The sequence below is a fragment of the Panthera tigris genome, chromosome E1 (genome assembly GCF_018350195.1).
Source record: "Panthera tigris isolate Pti1 chromosome E1, P.tigris_Pti1_mat1.1, whole genome shotgun sequence".
NCBI classification, from domain to species: domain Eukaryota; kingdom Metazoa; phylum Chordata; class Mammalia; order Carnivora; family Felidae; genus Panthera; species Panthera tigris.
In genome coordinates, this window is record NC_056673.1 from 34,842,181 (window position 1) to 34,861,463 (window position 19,283).

General features: G+C 61.7%; 3 protein-coding genes across 14 annotated transcripts in view; 1 reads left to right on the top strand and 2 right to left on the bottom strand.

Annotated features, from left to right (window-relative positions):
- The window catches only part of CACNA1G (calcium voltage-gated channel subunit alpha1 G), a 61,464-nt gene extending 55,421 nt beyond the window's left edge, over positions 1–6,043 (bottom strand). For all 10 annotated transcript variants that reach the window (XM_042966380.1, XM_042966379.1, XM_042966375.1 and 7 more), the window contains exon 1: positions 5,504–6,043. In XM_042966380.1, coding sequence (XP_042822314.1) covers positions 5,504–5,745 — 242 coding nt within the window. In that variant the 5' untranslated portion in view covers positions 5,746–6,043. The remainder of the gene's footprint in view (positions 1–5,503) is intronic.
- A 324-nt stretch (positions 6,044–6,367) lies between these two features.
- On the top strand, positions 6,368–10,421 carry LOC122233418. The gene is made up of 7 exons (XM_042965452.1): positions 6,368–6,405; positions 6,545–6,614; positions 6,729–6,966; positions 7,096–7,155; positions 7,298–7,446; positions 7,534–7,902; positions 9,777–10,421. Exons 1-7 carry the CDS (start codon positions 6,368–6,370, stop codon positions 9,831–9,833), a joined length of 981 nt encoding a protein of 326 aa, XP_042821386.1. The 3' UTR covers positions 9,834–10,421.
- Positions 10,422–11,230: 809 nt separating this feature from the next.
- SPATA20 (spermatogenesis associated 20) lies at positions 11,231–18,916 on the bottom strand. Of its 3 annotated transcripts, none has more exons than XM_042967156.1 (16): positions 18,804–18,916; positions 17,636–17,863; positions 17,460–17,524; positions 17,142–17,296; positions 16,896–17,039; positions 16,570–16,771; positions 16,066–16,196; positions 15,871–15,975; positions 15,558–15,632; positions 15,249–15,458; positions 14,974–15,166; positions 14,494–14,662; positions 13,976–14,187; positions 12,512–12,711; positions 11,761–11,841; positions 11,231–11,592 (listed from the first exon to the last, which is right to left on the bottom strand). In XM_042967156.1, the coding sequence occupies exons 1-16, from the start codon at positions 18,899–18,901 to the stop codon at positions 11,422–11,424; spliced, it is 2,439 nt and encodes an 812-aa protein (XP_042823090.1). In that variant the 5' UTR covers positions 18,902–18,916; the 3' UTR covers positions 11,231–11,421. The 3 variants fall into 3 exon arrangements, with proteins under 3 accessions (XP_042823090.1, XP_042823089.1, XP_042823088.1); XM_042967155.1 differs by lacking the exon at positions 18,804–18,916 and adding an exon at positions 17,958–18,107 and having other exon boundaries at positions 17,636–17,815; XM_042967154.1 differs by lacking the exon at positions 18,804–18,916 and adding an exon at positions 17,958–18,107 and having other exon boundaries at positions 13,943–14,187; positions 17,636–17,815.
- Positions 18,917–19,283: the final 367 nt, after the last annotated feature.

The following is a 19,283-nucleotide window of genomic DNA, read 5'->3' on the forward strand; positions in this document are numbered from 1 at the left end:
AATAAAGAGTGCTCTGTTTCCATGGAGCTGTTTTCCAGAGTGGAGCCCGAGCCCAATGGATCTCTCCCCAGAATGGGGTCAGCCAGGGGTCACCTTGGAAAAAGGAGGATAGGGAGGGAGCTCTCTGAGGGTGATTATCGGGAAAGAGCAGGACACAATTACCCTCAAGAACCGGTCTGCCTGCCCCGAGCTACCCCCTCCTGTCTTCTGCAGAAAGGGACCCATTTGAGCAGTTACCTCCACAAGGGGGAATGTGGGTAGTTCCGTTGGGAAAAACTCCTGGAACACCTGTTTGGACCCCTCCAATGGCAGTGGCTCCACTGTGCCATCTGTGCACTAGTCTTGTCTCCCTTGCTGAGGCAGGCACACTCTGATTTTACGGCTCATACGAAGCTTACAGTAGTGCCTGTCCTGTAGTCGATGATCAATGCATTGGGAAAATGAATGAATGAATGAATCAAGCAAGCAAGCAATCAATCAATCTCCCTGCTTAGAAACCGGGTGTATCTCCCCATTCATGTTTTCCTGCCTTGTCTGCCTCAACAGTGATAAATTGATAACTTGGGGTGGGCGTGGGGGGAGTGAGGGGCAGAAGTGACACCACAGAGGAGCTGGGACTCCTGTCCCCACCTTACACATGCTCACACTGGGGCCTCTTATAGCTAGATTCTACCTCTAAATAACCCCATCTCCAGCTCTTAACCACAGAAACCCCCCTAGCAATTTAGCTTTACTCCCAGGTACATCCTGTCTGCTCTCTACCTTCCCCTTTCCCTTCAGGGAAATGTAAACGGACGAGGGAAGACACCAAAGCAGGGGGAAATTTGGGACAATCTGAACTGGGAAGTAATCAGTGGAGATGGGGGTCTTTCACCCTTCTCAGGGTAGGGCTTGTTTCCTTGGGAACATGGCCTTATGTCACTGTGTGATGTTCCTCTGTTGCCATAACAACAGGAGGATGTGTCACCAGGTGGTGTGGATTTGTTGCTATGGCAACTAAAAGGGACCCCTCACACATGAACTCCCCTTAGCCAGACTGCTGTCTTGTCCTCATGCAGGGAAGGGAAAGCAGGAGGACCCACAGGTTATCAGGTTGGGGGGAAACCATGTGACAAATCCCCATGGCAACCAAGGGAACGGGGGACACTGGTTGCCATAGTGACTATGAGAGACCTGTGCGGTCACATGTCTACTGTTGCTATGGTGACTGTCCGGGCTGGAGTGGATCCCAAAGGGGGAGGTGGGTAGGAGAGGGGAGGCTTTCTTCTCCCCACAACCCACCATCAAAAGCAGAGAAAAAGGAAATGGAAGGGCGAGGAAACACACTTCCATCCCTCCTCCTCCAGGAGGGACAACTGGAGCATGTTATCTGCCCAACTGAGTCCTCTCCGTGGGGCTTTATCTAGTGCCCTTGCCTAGCCTGGCAGCTGTAAGGGAGAGGGGGGTGGGTAGAGGAGGGAGGAGGGGGGGGCACCTCCAGGGGCACGTGGGGGCCCGGGTGTGACTGAGAAGGGAAGCAGGCCCTCCAGCTGCCCCCCTTCCCAACTGGGGCCTGGAAATCTGAGACTGCGCAGCACTGAGGAGGAGACGGGCCTGGACCCAGGAATCCTGGCCTCCCAGTATGAGTTGGGAAGGTGGGATCCTAGTCTGGTCCACCCTATGAGAGGCTGGCGTCTATGGGAAACGGCATTCCCAGGGGGTAGGGTGGGAGACGGGGGCTCGGCCATGTGGCTGGCACTGGGCAGGCCGAAAGGGGGATTCCCTCCAGCCAAGCCCCCACTCCCACAGCCCGTTCCCCAGTGGTCTGCGCTCCAGCCTGTGGGCGTGCAGGGAGAGAGGTTTCCAGCTGAACTGAAAACTGAAGCCCAAAGAAAGGCAGCCGGCCCCACCCAGAGACAGAGACGTGAGACCCGGAGACACAAGAGAGAGCCGGCCTGTTGGAATCTTTGGAAGGGGAAATAGGCCAGAAATCTGATTCAAATGTCTGTGACTGTGTGTGTGTGTGTGTGTGTGTGTGTGTGTGTGTGCGCGCGCGCGCGCGCGCACACACACGTGTGAGTAGTTGTGTCTGTCGCCACCCTGGCTGAGGCAGGCAGGGTGGGGTGAGGGCTGGGCGGGAGGCGAGGGGTGAGGGGGGGTTGAGTGGTGGGGGTAATCCCAGGAATGGCTCCAGCTGGCACCATGGGTGATGGGGAGTCCCCCAACAGTTCTGTGGAGTAGAATGGGTGTGTGACCCAGAAGGAAGGTGGGCCTGGGGCAGAAGGAGTGCTAGGGGATGCTCTGCCCTCCCCAGTCCTATCCCATTCCCCAGCCTCAACCTTCCTACCCAGAACCCCTCTGGAGAGTCTGGAGTTTTAAAATGAGACGAGGGAATTGGTGAGGAGACAGGAAGAACACCCCCCTCCCATTTCCTCTGAGGACCAAAATGGAGACTTCTCCCTAAGGTAAGAGACACAGGCAAACTTGGGGCACTGGGACAGTGGCAAGGAAAACTCCAGAAATTCCCGGTGCCCCCTCCCCTCCAGACACACACACTCAGACACACACACAGTGATGCAGTCACACACTCGCACTCACTTCTGGAAGCCATTAGGGCTCCTGCCTTTCGGGCCTCCCCCTTCTCCTTCCCCTACTCCTGGCAGGCTCCCTTCTCCCCCTCTGGCCCCCCTCCCACTCCCCCTCTCGGCATCCCAAATGCCAGCCTGTGATTTCCAAATGAGAAAAAGCTGTGCTGGGCTCTGAGCTTGGAGAAACTCCTACACAAACTTCCAGATGTGACACAACAGCCGGAGAGGGAATGCTCAGGATCTCCTTTCCGGGAGGGGCGGCACACTCCCTCACACTTCAAGAAACACACACTGGAAAGTCCAACACGCTCTCCTGTAACCGGGGAGGAGGGGGCCCTTCTGATGTGAGTACCCCTGGTCTTCCCAGCACGTGCACTTCTGAGCCTCTCTTCCTTTTGCTGCCCTCCCCTCCCCCCAACACACACACACACACACACACACACACACACACCTTCCTACCTGGGTCTAAATCTCCTCTCTAGGAAACCTGGTGTCCTAAGAGGCTCAAAAAGGAGGGGCTGAGAAAAATGCCAACAAAAGTGGAACTGGCTTCAGATAGTGGGGGAGGTGCCCCTATGTCCCTCAGACTCAGAGGTGCAGAGGACCTTGTGGAGTGAGGTGGAGGTGCACTGACACCAAAAAGAGAGAAGGGAAAGCCCGTGGTCCAGGAGTCAGCTCAGAGCCCACCGCCCCCGCCCCCCGGCCATGAAAAGACAGGTTCCCCCTGACACTCAGGTGTGATGGGATTGGTGGGGCACGGCTTAGGCAGTTCCCTTGCCAAGACACTGTTCTCTCAGCCCATCCTCAGCCAACCCAGGCTTAGCGACTTGTCTAGACCCAGTGATGCCAATGCCCCACCCCCCAGACTCCCACCACCCCAGGCGTAGGCCTGCTTTTCCATCCCCAAGATGAGCCCTGGGGTCCCACCTCTCTTCCCTCCTTCCAGCCCTCTCCACTTGCTCCCTCCCGGAGCCCCTCAAGGAAGGAATCTGCACCCAGACCATCCACTAGCACCTAGAGGTAGGGCAGGTGGGGAGATGCTGGCCCAGAGGCCTGGCTGTTTTAGAGGAAGAGGGGAGACAAGGTCTCACTATCTCCCCTGGACCCCCAGGAGAAGGGAATGGTGCTTTCACTCCCCATTCCTGGAGAGGGCAGGTGGTGAGGGGTCAAGAGGAAGGATGTGCTGAGCTCATCCTCTGAGAGACATTTGTTCCCCAGGTCCCTCTCTGCCATGGAGAAAGGGGCCTCGGGGGTAGGGGAGGAGTCAGAGCTCTCTGAGACCTCCTACCTCTCTCTTTCAGCAGCTCAGAGAAAAAAGAAGGGGCAAGCGATGGAGAGAGGGTGTCACGAGGGGGGCTTCCTAAAGACCCACGGGGTGTAGAGGATGGGGGTTGGGGGGGGGACCCAAGCTCACATCCCTGCTTTGCGCACTAGAGGCAGCCGAACTGCAGAGTGAGGCAACACCAGGCTCCCCCCCCCCCCACCACCACACACCTTCCCCAAAGCAGAGTCCCGGTTGGGCTCTCAGGGGTTGCAAGGGAAACCTGAGGTCCCCCACCCTGGTGCAAAAGAGCCTCTGAGCTGGGAGGAAGGAGTCAGGAGAAGCTGTCAAGACCTGGGATGGCAGCACACTCCCCCTCCCCTTTCCTTCCGGCAGTGACGGGACCCACCCGGAGCCTGGAACCCGGCAGTAGTCAAGCAGCGCTTTGTGCTAGGAACTGAGGGGAAGAGGCCAGGGGGGCAGGGGGGTTGGGGTCTCCCATGCCACCCCAGACCAGGCAGAGAACAGGGGGCAGTGCTAAATCTATCTCCCTGAAATGTGGGGATTGCATTCCACACACCCAGCCAAGGAGCAGACCCTCCGGGGTGCTGGACCCGAGTCTTCCTTAGCCGACCGGCTCACAGGCTCGCGGTTCCCCCAATACTTTCTTGGAGGGCTGCGGTCTCCCATACCTGCTCTGCCCTCAGGCGGGAGCACTCTGTGTTTATGAAAGGGTAACTGGGACCCGTTCAATCCCATCCCCCGCTTGCCAAAGCACTGGCCACAGTCTTTCCCTCTACAAGAAAAAATCTAGCACAAAACTCCCCAACCCACCCTTAAGCACCCCGCACTGAATAAAGAATTGGGGAGAAAGGAGGCACTCCGGGCACTGGGCTCCAGCTGAAAGGGTCTCTACTCCGGCTCTGGGGGCAGACAGCTTCCCCTTCACCACATCTTGTTCTCATTCTGCGCCCCTGACATCAGCCGCCGCCGGAATCTCCTTGTTGTGCCTCCAACCCGCGGGTGGGGGTGGGGGAGTTAGGACCCGGTCCCCGCCCCCCCACCCCCAACATCTCCCTCTGGGTCAGTAAAAACCTCAGCCTCAAGGACCAGGTTGGGGGTGGGGATCAGACCCTAGAATCCACCTCAAACTTTGAAGCCGGTGAAGGGGGGGGGGGGGCGGGCAGGAGGGAAACCCAGGAGATTGCAGTCCCCCTCCCCCGTCCCCGCAGCTTCCTCCCCACCCCACCCCCCAAAGTCGGAAACCAAACCCAGCTCGCTAACGGGCGGCGGGCGGAGTAGAGCTCCCAGGCTCCCGAAGCTTCCCACATCTGGAGGATGACGACCCTCCCCTGCCCACATCTGGAGAGCATCCAGCTACAAACCGGCGGGGCACGTCTCCTCTCTTTTCCTGGCCTGGATCCCAACCCCCCAAGGAGGACTGAGGTGTGTGTACCGAGGTGGGGCTCGTCTGGGGTATCAGCCAAACCTGCTCGCGGCTCCGCTCCCACTCTGAAGCCCCCTCCCTCCCTGAGCAGCGCCCCCCACACACACACTCTCATCTGCCCACCTTCCAGGCTCACTTCTCCGACTCACCTGGCTTTCGGTCCCCTCCGGCGGCTCGGCCCGCCCCCCTGCGGACCCCCCAACCCGGCCGTCGTGCCCTGGAGGATATGGGTTACAGACCGTGCGGAGACACCAGCTCCGCGGGCGGCTGTCCTGGCTCAAGTAGAAGAAAACCACCGGGGCCAGCGCCGGGTACGGCAGCCCCTCCGCCTCGGAGTCCGCGCTGCCCGGGTCCTTTTCCGTCGACCCCGGCCCCGGCCGGCCCCCGGCCCCCGACAGGTCGTTGAGCCGCATGAAGCTCCGGGGCTGTCCTGACTCCTCGGTGCCCGCTCCATCCTCCTCCTCGTCCATCCTCTGGCCAGCCGGGGCCCCGGGCGGTCTCGAGAGGGGCGAGCGGCGCCCCTCAGAGGAGGTGTCCTCACGCAACCGGGGGGCCCCGGCGGGGGCGCATCTGGGGGGCTCTAGGGCGCAGGCTGAGCCCCCGGGAGGGCCAGTTCAGCCCAGCTCCCCCTGCCCGCAGGGGCATGCTGCCCGCGGGGCGCCGGGTCGCAGGGAAGCCCCGCCCGGCGCGAGTCCCGCTTCCCCAGGGCTCCTGGGGCCCCCCGGGCCAGCCGGCCGGCTCCCCCTCACTTTGTTCCGGCTTCTTCGCTTCGCGCCCAGGCTCCAGTCGCCCGATTCGGCGCTACCTTCGGCGAAGCGGCCGGGAGAGGGGGAGAGAGAAGGGGGTCGGAGAACAGGGGGTACGGGGGAGGGGCGCCCCCTCTTCCTGCGGCGCAGCTGGAGCAGGATCTAAGGGGTCAGCATCGTCCCGGCTCCGCGCCAGCGGCGGCGGGGGGAGGGGAAGAGGGATCTCTTTGGGGGTGGGTTTGAAGGGGGTGGGGGGCGGCTCCTTCCTCCGCCCCGCGGCGGGCTCCCGGTCCGGGAGGGGCGGGGAGACGGTGGGGGGCCGTCCCGGGCGGGGGTGGAGGCGGAGATGCCGCCGCCGCAGCCGCCGCGGTGGCTGCCGCTGCCGTAGCTGTCGCCGGCGCCACTGCCTCCTCCTCCGGCCGAGACGCGGAGCGAGCGAGCGAAAGCGGCCGCGAGGAGCCCGGCGCACACCACAGCTGGATCCCTCACTCCAACTTCAAGCCTCGGCCCCGCCTCTCCCCAGCCAGCCTCGCAGCCAATCGCTGCGCGCCGCCGGCCCCGAGCCCCGCGCCCATTGGCGGGCCGCCGTGGCAGTGCGGGCGGGGGCGCCGGGGGAGAGAACCACAGCTGGAATCCGGTTCCCACCCTGAAGCCCAGGACCGCCCCTCTCCCCTCCCCTTGCCCCTGGGTCCGCTCCCGAAGGCCAGAGCCAATTAGACGGCTACCCAGACCGAACCCATTTTCCTATTGGCCGCTGGGGTCTCTGGGACTCCCCTGGAGGGAGCCCCGGGGAATCAGAGTATTCGGCGCCGGGTCCCGGGATAGCGCTGCGGGCCCCGGGGCACCCTTTGTCCAAGACCCCTGAATTGGACCGCAGCCGGAGGGCGGGGCCCAGCTCTGGGCGGGCCTGGGCAGAAGAGAGGCTGGCGGCCGGGGCTCTGGGTGGTGACCAGGGTCCCCAGAGCGAAACCCTGGGTGTCCACCGGATTAATCGCCTACCCTGGAGTCGAGCCCGGGAGCGCGACTGAAGAAGGGGAGGAGCGGAGTAGGATGTCCCGGGGGTAGGGGCTTCAGGCTGGAGGGGGACGGTCTTGGAGAAACAGGCGGAGCCTAGGAAAGTCCGGGGCAAGCAAGGTCTGGGCGTGGTTTCCACCAACCTCCTCGTAGACCCCTCTCCCAGGTCCACTTCTGTGACGTTGACCCTGACCTTCTAACGCTAAGCCGCCGACCCTGACCTCAGGTCAACACTCCTGAGCTTCCTCCTCTCTGCCCCTAGGGATCCTTTGGAAGCCGTGGATCTCTCGCAGGGGCTTCGAGCTCGAACACGTGGCCCCAAACAGGTCAAGCCAGTCCCAGAGCCCAGGTCCCCAAGATCAGCTGAGGAGCAGAGAGAAGCTCCCTCGAAGGGACCTGCGGTGGCCTCGGGTGTGTAGGAGGGAGTGGAAGCACGGAGCTGGGCTTTGCTGGCTCTTGGCCTGCAAGGTCTTACCAACCTCCCACCCCGTGTCTCAGTTTTTCCCTCTCGAGTTCCAGTACGGCTGGGAAGGCAGCCGCAGGACAGGAGCTTCTCGTGGCTGCTCTCGCACACCTCTGCTACCGGGGGAGCGGGTCCTCGAGTGTCTGCAGCTCTCCACTCGCGCACACGCTCGTGTGCCCCGGGAACCTCGCCCCGCCCCACCTTCGCGAGTCCCCGGGCTCAGTCAGCTCCTGCTCCCTCTCACCGCCAGCGCCGCCCCAAAAGGCTGTAGGTGCCCGGGTGCAGAGCGCCGCGGGAGCGCTGGGCGCTGGAGCGAGGTGGGGCGGAGAGGGCGTCGAGCATTAGACGTCCGGAAAGCACTTCCCCACCTCTGGGAAGGTGGACACGGCGGCGGGACCAAGAAGGTCAGTCAGTGCTGGGTCCCGAGACTTCGGGGCGCTGACGCCACTGCGGAGAGGCAGAGGCGTGGACCGGATGATCTCCCGTCCCCGCCCCCCCCCCCGACTCCCGAGCCACCCGAGCAGCCCCCGCGTGCCTCCGGCCGCCCGGGGTGGGTGTCTCAGCCCCCTCGAGGGCGGGCTGCAGCGAGTGCAGTGGGGAGGCGCCGAGAGGTTGCAGCCTCTCGGGTTGCCCTTTCGCCAAATCCGGGCACCGTGTTGTGTAAATGAGGCCGAGCTCATTTGCATTGCATGCTAATGAGCAGATCCCTTAAGTGCCTTTCCCTCCTGGCGGGAGTCTCTGCTCTCATTCCGCGCGTGCCGCGCCAGGCTTGAACTCTCAGCGGTCTTCTGGGAGAGGGGCCTATTTATGGTTCACTCCACGTGTCTGACACCTTCATCCCTCCCGCAGGCCCGCAGTCTGCCTGGTCGGCCTGCCCTTCCCCCACAGCGTCAAGAAGCCCCAGGGCTGGCACCAGGATGTAGGGACTTTAATCATCCCCTCTTTGCAGAGGGTACAATGAGCCCAGAGAGGCTTGCCCGGCCCAATGGTCAAATTTCCTGGTGGTCAGCAGGTCCCACACCTCCATCCATCATCCAGGCCACCCCTGTCTCTGGGCTGAGCTCTATTCTAGAGCATACCCAGGAAGGTGGCAGGGTGTGGGGCAGACACATTTACCTCCCTGGCCTTGGGACCTGGGGTGACCTGCCCCCTAAAGCATCCTGATCCCTGGGTGGGGGCACCAGGGGACCCCGCCTCAGATGCTCTCTTAGCCTGAGTGGGTAAGGGGAGAAGGGAGGCAAGACCTACAGAGAAGGCAAAAAAGAAAGGGTGAAACCCTCTTTAACTCCTACCTTCCAAGTCTCAGCTCCACCATCACCTCCTCAGAATGGCCTTTTTCAGCAAGTATTGCAGTGCTTACTAAGTGTCAAGGTGCTGAGGACACAGTACAGAGCTAGACAAGAATCTGGAACCTCGAAGACTTCACCCAGACTCAGATTATAGGTTTATGTTTGTAGTAATGAAACCCCCCTCTAGGCTCTATGTTCCCTCGGACAAGACTTTATGTCCATTTTGCTCACCAGAGCCTGGTCCCATGTTTGGCACATAGTAGGTACTTAATAAATCTTTGTTAGATGAATAACCTTAGGCAGGGAGGAGAATGAGATGGACAAGAAATTCCTTTCCTTGGGCCTCAGTTTCCTAACAAAGAAGTTAGGCCTAAGTGTGCCTCAGATGTCCTCTGGGTTTGAGGGAGAGCCTTCATACCTGCTCTGCCAGCCCCACCAGCCCCCTCCAACCGTCTCCCCCTTACACCTCCTTCACAGCCTGGCTGGCTCCCTCAGGAACTGAGATAATCCCATCTCTGACATGCTCTGCTCAGCGATGACACATCATTCCATGTAGTCACCTCACAGCCTTGGGAGTTGGGTGGAGGTCGTCCCATTTTTTGGATAAGAAAACTGAGGCTTGGGAGATGACATTATTTCAGTGACTTCTCAAACTGGGAGGTCCTGTCTCCAGTGGCACTGGCCCACAGCTTCTCCAGAACAGCCCCTGCTGGCTGGGCGAGGAGCGGACACAAGAGGGACCAGCAAAGGCTGCAGACTTTAAAAATCCCGTATCTGAGCAAGACTTACGTTCAGCTTTGTCCTAGTCAGAAAATGCTAGCTCTCCTGGGAGCCCTAACCCTTTAAGGCCCTAACTCCTTCCTTTGAACCTGTTACGGGATCCCTTTCTCAAGCACATGCCTGGTATCAGGGGAAGGGAACTGAGGACACACAGCAGAGTGAAGGCTGGCTAGAGGGGTAGGAAACACCAAATGTACCTCCTTTCACAGCTGTGCCTGCACCTCCTGGAGGAAGAGGAAGGTTCAGCAGTTTTTACTGTACCCTGAAGGCCCCAGAAAGAACCAGATGTGATGAGTGGGCACAGGTCCGTCTGTTACCCTCCCTGGGCCTTGACTATCTAACCATCGAAGGCCAAAGGTACCTGCCTCACTGCCTCATTCGTATGGGTCAACGAGACGGACGCAGAGGGTTTTGCAAACTGCCCAGACTTTCCAGAGCCAGGGCTGGGGCTGCCAAAAAGGCCACCTGTGCTTCACCACACTCCATCCTCCCTCCTCACTGCCCGCCCCCCCCCCCCCAGACCCGGCTCCACTGGCCCAGTCCTCAGACTTCCTGGCCAACACTGAGCAGGCTCTAGCCAGAAAAGGGCCAGCTGACCTTGTTGGCCAGAGCCCTAATCCCCTCCAGATGGGCCGAGGTGGCTTGCACCACCAAAAGCTGCCCAGCCAAAGCTGACCCTGGTCCCACTGAGCATGTGTGGCTGTGTGTGACCATGTGCAGACCTTGCAGTGACAGTCCGGTCTCCCACTCCTCCCCACTGCTGACATCCGCACAAACAGTGGTCCCACTCCAGTCTCGCCTCCAACAGCCTCTTCTGGCTGTCTGTACCGGGTGGCTCTGGGGCTGCGACAGTGCCCAGGCTCGGCAGACCCCTGAAGGGTGTGGGGAGGGAGAAGCTCCTCCCACCCCCCCACCCCCCCACCCCCGCCTGTCAGCCTCATCCCGCTGCACCTGCCCTTCCCAAAGCATGCTTCCCAGTACCTTCCCCGCGGCGGAAGCTAGATGGGGTTTCTGGGGTCTGTGAAGATGTGGAAGCCAAGGACAGGACTTGTGATCATCTCCCAACACGGAAGGGACAGGAGGAGGCCACAGAAAAGTACCAGCTTTCCCTGCAGCAGGAAGGAACCCGATTTGGAGAATGACTTCCAACCCAACGGATGTTCCAAATGAAGGAGAACTCTCCCCAGACTGGTTTGTGTGAAAGCAGGGGCAGGGACAGTATGACCTCCTGCAGGGAGGCCTCCATCCTGCTAAGGCTGGGGGCTGGGTGGACACCCCCAAAATGACCATCCCTGGTTCTTAGCTCCCATGATGTGCCAGAGAATATGCAAATGTTACCCTTCCTTGAAAAATAAATGCTCATGTGAAGCATCCTCTACCACTGCCCCAGCTTAAAACAGGAGACAATGGGAAGAGGAGAGCAGGCCCCTTTCTTAACCCCACTGAGGGCAAGGACTAGCCTTTCCCCTCCAGGACAAGTCCACACCCCAACCCCACCCCTGGCGATCATCACAGGCCCCCTGCCCTCAGTTTCATTCAAGCTGCAATGACCACGGACGGGGCGGCGTCAGCCTGGTGACCTCTAGAGGTGAAGAAGGAATTCGAGAAGGCAAAGGGGTCAGCCCGAGGCCCCTCTCTCCCAAGCAAGGCCGAGGCCCTGAGATTACTGCAGGATGCCGTTAGGTTTATTCCAGGATGAGTGGGGGCCCATGGTGGGCCAGTGAGGATGTCCAAGGGCATCCGGTGACAGGGTGCCCAGGGATGGCCGCAGGGTGTGCAGGGCCCTGCCGGGCCTGAGTCTCTGATCAGCTGGGAAGCTCTGCCTTCTGCCCCAGCCCGAGGAGGGCGAGGCAGTCACTGATGTAGCAGTTTTCGTAACTCACAGGGCTCCGTGATGGGCATTGAGCAGGCTTGATTCTCACACACGTAGGCCGTGGCCCGGTCTTCTAGCCGTCGCAGGGTACTCAGAAAGGGCAGCTGACGGGACAGGAAGCTGGAGGGGTCCCCGTTGGCCAAGATCAGCACCTGTGATGGCAGCAGAGTAGACGGTCACCCAGGGGGGCGCTGGGACACTGGCAGGGCCCACTGGTGGGCTTCCTCTCCCAGGCCTACAGAAGAGGGGATCATTGGAGAGCCGCATGGGGGTGGCAGACAAGGGAGCTGGAGGGTGGGGCCGGGCTCACAGTCTCGAACCTTGTTAGGAATGTAGATGGAGTGGACACACTGCAACAGAGCCTTGGTGTCCTTGGCCTGGGGGTCTCCACAGATCACGATCTGGCCGGAACAGAAAGGCAACTCCAGGGTCAGGTGCAGGGAGCTGGATCCACACCTACCACGGGTTCCCCATCCTCCCTCCACCCCACACTACATCCCCAGGAAGGAATGGGAACTCAGCTCAGCATCCTCCAGACCCGCTGCTGGGAGGCTGCCTCAGGGAGTCACTGCTGGGCATGTGGGAACACGTACGTACACACATGAGCACACACACACACACACACACACACACACACATACACACACACACAGAGGCAGAGATATACAGGCAAACGTGCAAATATAAGCCGGCAGACCTGAACCCGGGGCATACACGTGCAGACAGGCAAACATTTACTGGTGAACACTCAGTGTTCAGAGCCCCTGCCTCTTGCCCTCCCTACTCTGAGAGCCCCAGTAACAGGCAGGCACAGAGGCGCTCCCTTGCCAGAGGCCTGGCTCCTCAGATGCACACTCGCTCAGATACCTCCGCTGCCTAAAGCAGCTCGTATAGATATGCCCCTGGAGACACCTGCACACGTACTCATAGATGGCCACACGCTCACAGACCTGAGCTCCGGGGGGACAGCTCCAGGAGCCCCACCCCATGCCCCTGTCCCCCACAGCAGCCCCAGATGCTCCCCCCACTCAGGGTCCCAACGCAAACGCCCTTGCTACGCCCTCCACACACCTGCTTGAGGGTCTGCTGATGGGCTGAGAGGGCGCGGACCATCTCGGGCAAGGCCACGGGCACACGGCGCAGGCGCTCAGAGAAGGCGGTCAACAGGCTCACACACTTGTCCATCCAGTCTTTGTGGCCGGTAAAGCCGTGCAGCCGAAGCAGATTGTGGGCCGAGACGGAGTTGGCACTGGGCTCTGCGCCATCCTGGTCTGCAGGGGGCAGCGGGGGGTGGGGGCGGTGAGGGAGGGTCACTGGGTCCCGAGACTGTGGCCAGAGTGGCGGGGGACGGGGACGGGATGCAGAAGAGTCTACCCAACCCAGCCCCCACCCCCACCCCCCGAGCTGTTCAAGCCAGAGTGCCGTCACCCTTGCCTCTCCCTCCCTCTCTCTCACTCCCCACTTCTAATTCCTCCCTCCCACCACCCCCCCCCCCCGCCCGAGTCCACCGGCCTGCAGCCGGAGTAGACCTGAATCCTACCATTTCTCCCCATCTCATACTTCCAGCTCGTCCGAAGCCTTTGCCAGCCCCTGCGGGACTGAATGCCGCTGACAGGTTTCCTACCTGGTCACCCTGTTTCCCCTGCCCCCTTCTAAAGGTCCCTCCTCCATTTTCAGTCGGAATGACGTTCCTAGACCTAACCGGAGCCGATCACGACCCACTTAAAGCCCTCCAGAGACGTCTACTACTCGTCACGCCTGTTAAGACCTTGCAGGGACCCAGCTTTGCCCACATGGGCACACCCCGCCTCCGCCTCGACCCTCCTGGCCTCCCATAGCCCTTGGCTCAACGACACCTGTTCCAGGTTTGGTCTGACCTCCCCGGAGCTGAGTCAGGCCCCACCGCTGTTCTCTCCCCAGGTCCCTTTGGGGACTAACGTTGACGTCAGCTGACATTGACGGAGGACCTACAATCTGCCAGACATGCACTAGAACCTGGGCATGTAGCAACAAAAGGCAAGGCCTTGCTCTCAGGACACTTACACTTGGGTTGGGGGTGGGGGGGAGAGAGCAGACCATTAACAGACATGTCCAGTGACAGAGAGCGCTCCTGAAGAGGAAGGCGCCAGGCACCTACTCCTTCATGGCACTCTCGTTGCAACCACCCATCTGCGCGTGCACTTTCGTGTTAGTTAATACTGTTGACTAGTTGTTTCCCCGGGGCCACGCTCTTGTACTTCGTGAGGGTAGGGACCGAGCAGGCCTCGTGTGATATATGAATCCCAAGCACGGCAGTCATTGCTGCCAAGCGTGTTCACATAATGGCCAAATTCATCTCTCTCGCCACCCCGCGAGTACCAATGTTGGCTGTTTCACATATCGAGAAACCGACGCTCTGGAATTTAACGAGACCAACCCAAAGTCAGTTAGCGGTGGAACCCACGCAGGCTCCTTACGACCACACTGCGCTGATGCCTCCCACAGGGAGAGCCAAGCCCTTACCGGGTCCAGGCCAGCTCCAAGCCCACCACTGACCGTCCTTCAGACGCAGGGGCAGACCAGCCCCCAGCTCGGCCTCGCTGCAGAAGTAGCCGCCACCTCGGGAGTCCCAGAAGAGCCTGTCCTGGGCATCCTGCAGCCTCAGAGCCCACTCGAGCCACGAGCTCTCCTGCGAGGCCTCGTACAGGTCCAGTAGGCCCCGCACTACGAAGGCATAGTCCTCCAGGAAGCCCCAGCAGGGCGGGTTGCTTGGGGGGGGGGGGGGAGGGGGACAGACATTAGGGAAGAGGCTACAGGCAGGCCCAGGGAGAGAGGGGCTTTCCCAGAGGAGGCCCTTTGCACGCATCCTTTCGCTTAACCCTCAGAATCTACCTCTTTGTTGGGTACCATTAGCCCATTTTCTGGATGAGTAACTGGGCCCAGGGAAGCTCAGAGCTCATGGCGAGCAGATAGCAGAGTCGGGGTTGGGGCCTAACAGGAGGTAGGGGAGAGGGGCAGAGACAGGCCTGGAATGCCCAGGGAGACAAGCCTTCCCAGGCTGCCCGGCCCCCGACCTGTGCTCCACGGTTCCCCCGGAGCCTGCATAGCATGTCCGCATGAGGCGGCCGCTGGCCATGTCAAACATATGCCGCTTCAGGAACTTGGCACCATTGGTGGCATAGTTGATCAGCCTCTCCAGGCCCAGGACAGCCCCAGTCACAGCGAACCCAGACACCATCAGTCCTGGAGGGAGGAGACACTGGTGGCCATGAGAAGCTGGCCGGAGCGGGGTGGGGGGGGTATGCCCACCCTGACCCTCCGAGCCCTGGCCTCTCTGGAGCAATGGGGTGAATGGGTAAGAGCTCCTGGCCCCTGTGTGTGACGTCGGGTGGGTCACTTAAGCTCTCCAAGCCTCAGTTCACTCGTTTGTAAACTGAGGATCAGAAACAGGATACAGGGAGACCTGATTTCTAGCAGGTGCCTGGCACACAGAAGGGGCCTTCATAGAGGGTAAATCTGTAAATGGGACCCGGCCTCAGGCCCGGCCGCCCCACCGTTCCAGGAAGCCAGCATCTTGCTGTCCAGGTGCGGCCTCGGCCGATGTTTCCGGGCCTGGAAGAGCTTCTCCAGCCCTGTATTGAGCAAGGTCCGCACGGCCTCCACGTCCAGGCCGAAGCGGGCAGCGGTCAGTTCCAGCGAATAGCGGACAGTCAGCACATTCCGGCCGTGCAGCTCCCCCTTGGGGTCCTGAGGAAAACGGCCCCTGTGAGAGGGAGTCCCCCTCACCGCCTGGCTTCAGGACCCCTTCCCCATCCTCAAGCGTCCTCACCTGACTGGGGCTGATGTTGCCCGCCTCCGTGAGCCCGTAATGCTTCATGAGGAGCTGGCCCGAGGTCAGGGGCTCCGTGGCACCCGGCACAGGCTCAGAAAGTAGCTGCTGGACCTCTTTGACCGTCCACACGTAGAAGGCACCCTCTTTTGGCTGCATGCCCCGCTCTGGGGGCGAGTCTGCGTCCTCTGCGCTGCAGAAGCCTCCAGACTGTGGGGAGAGGAGATTTGGCTGGCCCCGGCCTTCAGGGCAACGGGGGGCCCCCAAGCCCTCCCGCAGCCAGGCCCGCCTGCCTCAGTGGACACACACCCGATGACTCAGGTTCCGAGCCACGTACTGCAGGATGCCTCTGGCAACATCGGAGTAGAACTCGTCACCAGAGATCTGAGTGGGGAGGAAGGAGACTGTAAACAGAGAACCAGGCCACCGCCTGCCTGGGTACAGAGGGGACAGCCAACATCTCCCAGGAGGGCCCGGGAGGGAGCCTAGGCACAGGGGAGGGAATTAAGAATGAAGTTGAGGCGGAGCCACAAGTCCCGGAGAAAGCCCTTGACGAAGAGGGGCAGCCGGAAGTAGGTGGACAGGCTAGGTGTCTTTGCTCTGGGCTGGGTTCAGGGGTCACCTGGAAGGCCTGTGAATAGGCCACCGCGAGCTGCGCCTGGTCGTACAGCATCTTCTCGAAGTGGGGGATGTGCCACTGGCGGTCCGTGGAGTAGCGGTGGAAGCCCTGTGCCGGGCAGGACACGGGGCTGGTGGCCAAGCCCAGCCTCTGCCTCCGCCCCCCTGCCCCCTCCCGGGAATGCCTAATCCCCCTCACCTGTCCCACGTGGTCTCGGATGCCCCCGTTAGCCATCATCTTCAGGGTGTGCAAGGCCATCTGCTGGGCCCGAGAGCCATCCTGGGTGAGTCGATGGCTGAGCCAGTAGGAGAACAGGAAGCTCAGGATCACTGTGGGCACCAAGTGCACTTGGGTGAGAGAATGGGGGACGCAGAGGGCAGAGATCTGGGCGATCAGAGATCGGGCCAGGCTGGGGTTGGGAGTGCACTCAACAGGCCGTCTCCCTGGACAGACTGCAGGTTAGGGAGTCAGCGGTCAGCACAGACGACCGAAGATCATTACCCAGGCCAGCGTCCCGGCGTTGCTGCGGAGACCAGAAGTTAGGTCTACGCTAGGTAGCTAGTGCCAGGCTGGGGTAAGGAGGTCACTGGCCAGTCAGGAGAGCAGGAGGCTAGTGACCAAGCCAGAGGTCAGAAGCTGTTGACCAGGACAGGGATCAGAAAGCTGGGATGGGGATGGGGCAGGCATGAAGGGGACACTGACCCGGTGTGGGGAACTTGGGGGCCTCGGCGAAGCCCCCGTACTCCTCGTCATAGCCCTCGTCCAGCTGCTGGAAGCAGCGGCTGTTCATGGTGGCACCGGAGGGCGGCAGCTGACGGTCACCCATGCTGATCTCTGAGCGGGCCAGTAGGGCTGCGGTGACACGTTGGCTGTTCTCTAGCAGGGTGTTCTTGTTCTGTTTCCACTGTGGGAGGCAGGGGCAGACCTGGAGGTCAGCATGCGGTAGGGGGAGGGGGGGCTCTTGTTTCCTTGCCCTTGACCCCCCCCAGTCCTCACCCCTCTTCCCTCCCCAGGGGGCATATACCCACCTGCTCCCGTATCCTCAGCAACACCGTGCGGAAGCCAACTCGGGTCAAGCCATCCTCAGGGGGAAAGTAGGTGCCCCCCACAAAGGGCTGGAGGTTGGGAGTCAACCACACGCTCATGGGCCAGCCCCCACCACTGCTGGTGGCCTAGCAGAGAGAGGGCGGGGGTGAGGGGAGCGGCACCCCCCCCCCCCGGGCGGGGACCAACCCCCCCCTCCCCACCGCCCGATACGTGGACACACTACTCACTTGTACGAAGGTCATATACACCTTGTCCACATCTGGCCGCTCTTCCCGGTCCACTTTCACGCTGACAAAGTCCTCACTGAGCAGGCGGCCAATCTCCTCATTCTGGAAGGACTCCTCCTCCATCATGTGGCACCAGTGGCAGGTGGAGTACCCCACTGGAACGGGAACATGGTGGGCCGGGCGGGGGCGGGGGGAGGGGGGCATCCAGTGACCGGCTAGAGATTTCCTGGGCGGCCGCAGGCCCAGAGGACCCTTCTGCCCCTGCCCCCATCCACTACCGCTCCCTTCCTCCCATCCCAGGGAAGGTGGCTGTGTTACCTGAAAGGAAAATTGGCTTGTTTTCTTTCCTGGCCTTGTCGAAGGCTTCCTGTCCCCAGGGGTACCTAGGGCGGGCAGGGCCGGGCATCACTCACTGGCCCCCGGGTGTGGGGGAGGGGGTGTAGGAGGGGCCAAGGGCCCAGCTGCCCCAGGGCAAGGACATCAGGGGTACTCACCAGTCCACAGGGTTGTAGGCATGCTGCAGGAGGTACGGTGACTTCTCATTGACCAGGCGGTTGGGGACCTTCTGGGGTGTGGATGGGGAGCAGTTGGTCCGGCTTCCCTTCCCTCCAGCGGGCATGGGCCCTGAACTGCTGACCGTCACACTTCGGTCCTTGTCCCGGGAGGAGCTACCCCTGGCACAGGCAGGCAGGTGCAGTGAGGGCTTTCCAGCCCACCCCCTCCTAGGCTTTCCCCAGAGCTCGGCTCCGCTCCGCTCCACTCCCCCCTGCCCTCTGGCACCTCCCCCCAGAACCCCCTGCTCCCAGCCCAACCCACCTTTCTGAACCACGGGGGAGACCGTGGCCTTTGTGCTCCCCCTTGTGTTTTGGGGGGGGTGAAGAAAGGTGGCTCATTGGGGGCTCCCTGCCAGGTTAGTCTCCCCCAACCTCTCGGACCTGGCGGTGGGAAGGCTGATGACTGTGAGGTCAGGGTGAGTCACAATGGACAGAAGGGTCCTTCGGCCTCCATTCTTTCCCCCTAACAGGGCCCCTCCCCAGGGAGGCTGCGCTGGAGGGGTCTCTCTGGCAGGCCTGGGTTGGTGGTCTGGGCAGGAGGCTGCAAGCTCTTGGTGGCTGGACAGGGCAATAATCGGATCTGGGACCAGACCGAGTGAGGGACAACGAGGGGAAAATTGACACAGAGGACCGTCTCACTCAACATCCATGCCCTGGGCACTTCCATGAGGCCAGACCCCCAGGACCCCTAGGAAGTCATTAACTGGCTCAGATCTCACAGGGCTCAGCTTGGGAGCCTGGTGCCCCAGCGCGGGGGGGGGGGGGGGGGGGGGGGGGGGGGGGCAGACCTAAATGACAGGCTCCTGAAGCCACGAGGACTGTGATCAGCCCAGAGTGCTGCTGGATAAGGATCCTCGGCCCAGCATTGGGGTTCAAGGAAGGCTTCCTGGAGGTGGTGTCTGAAGAGACCCAAGGGAGCTAGCCCTGCAGCTGGAAGGGACTGAAAGGAGTAGAGGGAAGGAGGTCGTTACTGCCTGGACCAGGTCGTGAGCGCAGACTTGGTGCGGCGGAGTTCCGGAGGAGGCAGTAGGGGTGGCGGGGCTGGTACTAGGGAACCAGCGCGGTGACAGCCGGCCCGGGGCCCCTCGGGCGCAGCGCTCGTCGCAGCGGCCAGCTCACCCGCCCGTACCTGGGGCTCGCGGCGAGGCCCGCCCGGGCGCAGGGCAGCAGGAGGCCGCGGCCCAGCCAGGTCCGAGCGCCCAGCATGGCTGCTGGCGGCCGAGGCCGGGACGCTGCGCACCGGGAGGAAGGGCGGCAGGCTGCGAGGGGGCGGGCCCCGGCACCCACCCGAGCCGCAGGCGGGTCTTCGCCGGGACTCCCGGCCGCGTGGCCGGTCTCCGCGCGCCGCCCGGTGGCCGAACTTGGGATTGCAGACCGGACCGCCCGGGCTTGGGAGGACCGGAGTCTGTGCGCAAAACTGGGCCGACTCAGCGAGGCCTAAGCCAGCGGCCGGCGGGAGAATAACCCCCCTGAGGAGAACATGGGCGGTTATGAGGATGCCAGGGCCTCGGGTCATTTTGTCAAACTTCGCTCCTTTTACAAATGAGAAATGAGGCGCCAGCAGAAGGCATGGCTTGTCCAGGCCCGC